Genomic DNA, 5,488 nt, shown 5'->3' with positions numbered 1-5,488 from the left:
AGTTGCCTGGAGATATGCTTCAAACTACAGTAACATCAGTATAGGAAGCATCATAATATGCAAAATCTGACCTTACTTGTTGCATTCAAGTACAGCACCACTGATATCCTTACAGCACCACTATTACCCATGAAATTTGTTATGTGAAAATGTAATTTCTAAATGTCAGTACTTAAGCATAGGCTTAGATATTCCCCCAATATAGAAGATATCTCACCTGGTATAGTTTACTGAGACACTGAGCTCTGCCTTGTCAAATAGAGCTCTTCATAATCCGGCAGTGGAAATCCATCAATGGCACTGTCAGGAAGCCGATTGGAAAAGGGTAAGATCTGGCACCTTATTGTGTGTGCTGTACAGTAGTTACCATAGCTTAGAGTGACTCTGTCACTACAGACTTAGCCCAAGGCTATGGCACTGCAAAACAGGTGTGTTCAGACTTGCCACCTCTTAGAGAGGTCCGTATTCAGTGTCTTCTATTGCAGGATGCCATTGTTAGAATTTATAGGGGAAGAGATAGAGTTGCTTTAAGGCCCCATTTACACCAGATGCAGTGGCGTGCGTTGAAATGTCAACACAACGACATCTGAAATTGAAAGACTGTGAATGGGAGCAGTTCACACCAGTGCATAGTGTTGATGTAAGCTGCCCTGCGTAGAATAAAAAAAGTAGAGCAGGCTCTCGTTTTTTTCAGCGCAGTGTAATGCAACACGTGTTTAACGTGTGCTAACACAACTCAATGCACATCACGCAAGGCAAAATAAACACCTTTCATAGCTTAGTGTACAAATCAAACAAAAAAAAATGCAATGCATGTCAACTTACAGGACAGTTGAACGCACTTGTGTTGCGTTACATCCAATGCACACATTTTGGTGTGAACGCTTTGTATCCTATCACAGGTTTAATTTTGCTGACTCATTTTTATCATCTGCATGGCATCACTGCTCTCACGTAAAGAGTGTATGTAAACCTTTGATATATTATCATACACGCTGAAATTTTTATGGCCAGTGGCCACTCCTTCACAATTATATATTTCCTTGCTTATGATATTGCAAGTTCTAACAAGTAGTTCCTTCATACCTTGATTAAATTCCTTTTATGTTCGGTTGTGTACGTTGTCTGTACTCTGTACTGTAAACATTATGAAATATAATGCTGCAACAAAATAGTATTATAGTAATAATCAGTGTCGTCTTAATATATGATGTTACATGTTTTGTTTGCAATTATTGACTCTTTAGCACAGCATCTACAAGCATCAACGCCATGGCTGCGGTAACAGTGGAGGATCTCATTAAGCCATATAAGTCACAGATTTCTATGAAAAACCTAATATACATTTCAAAGGGACTCTGTGAGTATTTTATTTTAGTGCCTACTCGACTAACATGCTTTCATTATTTATACAGGAAACTGAGTAGTGATTCCATACTGCAGGAATCATAATTTTTTTTATCAACAGATGAAAAGCAGTGGTAAGAAAATTGCGTTTTGGAAACCAGGCTCATTAGAAGAGAATCATATAATTCATGAATTATGATTGGCTAGATTGCTAAACTGCATAATTGTCTGCAGATAGACAGGTTCATATGCAAAATGTGTAGAATTAGCATTCTCCTGTCATCCTCAATGATTTTAGGCAGAATGTGAGTTAAAATGCAGCTAAAGCCTAACCTCTATTTTTAGTTGTGGGTAGAGTGGAGAGGGATTAAAATACCTATCAGTGACCCCTTTAGGGAGATTCAATCCCCCCCCTCCCCATTTGTCCTTTTGACCATTATCACTTATCACTGAAAGGGAAAGAAAATCCCAAATTTTGAGTTGTCAACAGAACAGGAATAGATGAGAAATCTTCCAATAGGAACACTAGTTCTGGTGACCCTGTCGGCCACCAGGGATTTGCCTCTCTTTGGAGGGATTTTCTCTCTGTTCCCTTAGGAAATGAGGGGAAATCTACCCAATAGGGACATAGACAACAAAATAACTCTGACAGGGGTTATAACCCTCCCTTACTGTATCCAAAACTAAAGAAAAAAGTTTTGTCCTCAGTTCTATTTTAAACTGACACTATCACTTTGCCCAGTCTGGCATGTGAATGTACTGTGGGTAAGAATGGCAGTTCAACCCAACCAGTTTTTTTACCTGCCCCAACACACTAGGATTTAGGGATGCTACAAAATTGAATTTTTAGACCAAAACCGAAAAGAATTTGTCAGGCCGAAACCGAAACCAAAACCAAAAATGACATTTTTTTCCCAAACTTTTTTAATTATTTTTTCATTATTTTTTTTTCTTTACTGTTGGGGGCTCTGGGGAAATGTAAGGGGTCTAAACAGACCCATGATATCTCCCTTTAAAATAAACAGATTGAGGACAGCAGGGATCCATTGGCTCACACAATTTCAGGAGGCCGAGCTAGGCAGTGCTGGGAGGAGACAGCTGTCAGCTCGCACAGGAGGCTGAGCTCTCCTCCCTTACCTCTCCGCTTAGCCTCCGGTGATAGGCAAGTCAGGAAGCCGAGCAGAGCGGTGCGGGAGGAGAGAGCTGTCAGCTGTCATAGGAGGCCGAGCTCTCCTCCAGCACCGCCCGGCTCTACCTCCTGTGACAGGCGAGTCAGAATGCAGAGCGGAGTACAAGCGCTCAGCAAACAGGACTATTCGCTGAGTGTTTGTAAATAACTGGGGACATAGTATGCTTACTGTGTCACCGTTATGAATGAACAGGAAGTGCTCTACATCACCTCCTGTTCATTCATGATTGTGGATGTAGTAACTGATACTATCTCCACAGTTTATGAATAGACAGGAGCACTCAGTATAGAGGCTTCCTGTTCATTCATTACAGGGGCTGCAGAAAAAGAGATTTAGGACCCTGTGTCCTCAATCTTTTTCTATTTTAAAGGGGAAATATCAGGGGTTTGACATTTTCCCAGTGCCCCCAACAGTAAAGTTAAAAAAAGAAGAAAAATAAAATAAAAAATAATTTACAAAAAAAAAATTTAAAAGGTTGGAAAAAAAATTTCATTTTCAGTTTCGGCCTGACAACGTTTTTTTTTTATTGTCAGTCTAAAAATTAAATTCCAGTGCATCTCTACTTTAAACAACTATGTCCCAGTTCATGCCTACATGCAATCCCACTGGTGTCTCCTCAAGCAGGCCTTAACATTCCATAATTATGAGTTCTCTACCTTTTACAAGGTGGGAGGCCTCTCCTGCATATTCTAAAAAAGCAGGTTGCTGCCTATACATCTTTCCAGTTGTTTGGCTGTTGTTTATTCTAGCACAAGATACCAGTTAGTAGCCGGCTCTTCCTGCTGCTCCACATAGGTAGCCAAGGCATCCATATAATGTACTAACCTACCAGTTTAACTAACCCATTAATCCAGGTTAACTGTCATATATGAACATCATCCATTATTGCATCACTGCCTTCATAAGGAAGTATTATGCAACATTATTTGCATAACCTTAAAATAACAAGAAATGATAACCTTCCTCAGTAGGCTATGGAAATCACAATGGTTGGGAATTCATGACCTCTAAACTTCCTGCAGCATGAATTCCTGTAGTATGTCTGTCCTACATATGGACATCAATGGATATAAATCCAGAACAACTTGTAAAATGTCACACTTAATTTCACAATTACCTTCCTCAGTTAAATACACGTTTACCCTTTTCTGGACAATTCAGTTCATTATTTGACGCTTGCTAAACTTTGATTCTTATTTGTGTGGTACAATGTGTTAGCTGTAGAAGGACAAGCGAAGAGGTTGAGCTTTTTGAAATGATGCTGTTAGTACAGGAATTAAATGCATAGCCAGCCTATAAAAGATTGCAAATACTTACCTTTCCAGCAGCCCGTGTCTTAAAACTCGGCTACATAGCTGATCTCTGGCTGCTGTAGGTAACCAATACTTAGGGGTATCTTATACTTGCTCTTCTACTATGTGGTGTAGTTCCTTCGCCGGGTCCTACGTCATTACAGCAGTAGGAGACATCGGGAGGAACTACAGTGTATGATGGGTGAGCAGATATTCGACATACCCAGAAGTGTCAGATAACTGCAGTTCCAGAGATCAGCTAGATGACCAAGTTTTTGGACACAGTTAAGTTTGACCATGGTGGGTAGAGGTACTGCATGTGTGTGTGTGCTTGCAAAGACATCAAGGGCAATGGCTTGCATGGATTCCGACTTGGCCATTTTGGAACAAGAGTTGTGCTGTTGAATGATAAGTAAGTTGTGCTCTGGTGTATTAAACTGTTTAATGGATGACAGTGTGCAATTACAATTTTTCGTAATTATCGCTAAGGTACCATACCCATTCCAAGTGTATATGAACATTGTAATAAACAGATGTGGAATAACAGACCAATCTCTCTCCCTTAGATAATAAATTATGCTAAATATCTTGATGTATCTTAAAGATCTGCACTCTAAAGGAAAGCAGTATTTATAGAATCAATTATAACAAGCTCACCTTTCTTGTTTGTATGCAAAATAATTATTTTACAGATTCTATGACTCAGTGATATAGCAGGTGCCACATGCAGGGAGATCTGCTTAAACATATTACATAACATTAAGCACAACAATAGAATTTCATTGTGAGAACAAGCTGTAAAGCACAATTATGTAGCAATGCGCAGCAGGACGCATAAACAATTATCACAGGGACAGAAAGTGATGACCAATCCAAAATTGTACAACTGTCACTGAAATAGGAAGTAAGGGGAAATCTACCAATAAAGACATCTATTGCAATGAGCACTCTCTAAGATGAGATTTACTTTCACTTTGTTATGTTCCTGGGAGAAGAAGTACAGGGTAATATCCTCAATGGGAGACAGAGGTTTGTAACCATTTCCAGCTCTATCCAAAATGTAAACACATTTGGATTACAAATACATTTTAAATTAAATGACTTTTGAATGTTTGTGTGCTCAATGAGAGCTTGTAGTAATTGCTAAAGTACAACATGAAAATTATAAAACAAGTAATAAATACACTTGTTGTTATTAAGTTGCTTAACCAGTTGACATCCGCGGTGTTAAACCCCCTTCCCATCCAGGCCATTTTTCAGTATTCAGCGCTGCGGTACTTTAACTGACATTTATTCCGTCATGCAGCGCTGTACTGAAATTAATTTTATACCCTTTTTTGGGGACAGATAGAGCTTTCTTTTGGTGGTATTTATTCACCACTGGGGGTTTTATTTTTTTAATATATTAAGGAAAAATTACCGAAATGTAAAAAAAAAAAACAGTTTCCCCTATATTAAATGATAAAACATTTATTATTACCCAATTTTTTGGTAAAATATAAAAGATGGGGTCACGTCGGGTAAAAAGACACTAAACATGTCAAGCCTTAAAATTGCGTGCGCGCGCGAAACCTCAAAAAACGATAATACCCAAAATTGGCCATAGGCGACGCTTTAAAAGCTGTTACCGCTCATCAGTTTAGTGTTATCAGTGATTGA

The 5,488-nt window shown here is 38.9% G+C and overlaps 1 protein-coding gene across 1 annotated transcript in view; it reads left to right on the top strand.

The window, feature by feature from the left end:
* The window catches only part of SLC5A5 (solute carrier family 5 member 5), a 32,777-nt gene that overhangs the window by 17,161 nt on the left and 10,128 nt on the right, over positions 1 to 5,488 (top strand). Inside the window, exon 10 of the mRNA XM_018555081.1 lies at positions 1,248 to 1,360. Coding sequence (XP_018410583.1) covers positions 1,248 to 1,360 — 113 coding nt within the window. The remainder of the gene's footprint in view (positions 1 to 1,247; positions 1,361 to 5,488) is intronic.

The sequence above is a fragment of the Nanorana parkeri genome, unplaced genomic scaffold, assembly GCF_000935625.1.
Source record: "Nanorana parkeri isolate BGI_ZX_2015 unplaced genomic scaffold, ASM93562v1 scaffold183, whole genome shotgun sequence".
Lineage (NCBI taxonomy): Eukaryota > Metazoa > Chordata > Amphibia > Anura > Dicroglossidae > Nanorana > Nanorana parkeri.
The sequence above is the reverse complement of the archived record's forward strand: the minus strand, read 5'-3'. Positions and strand labels throughout refer to the sequence as shown.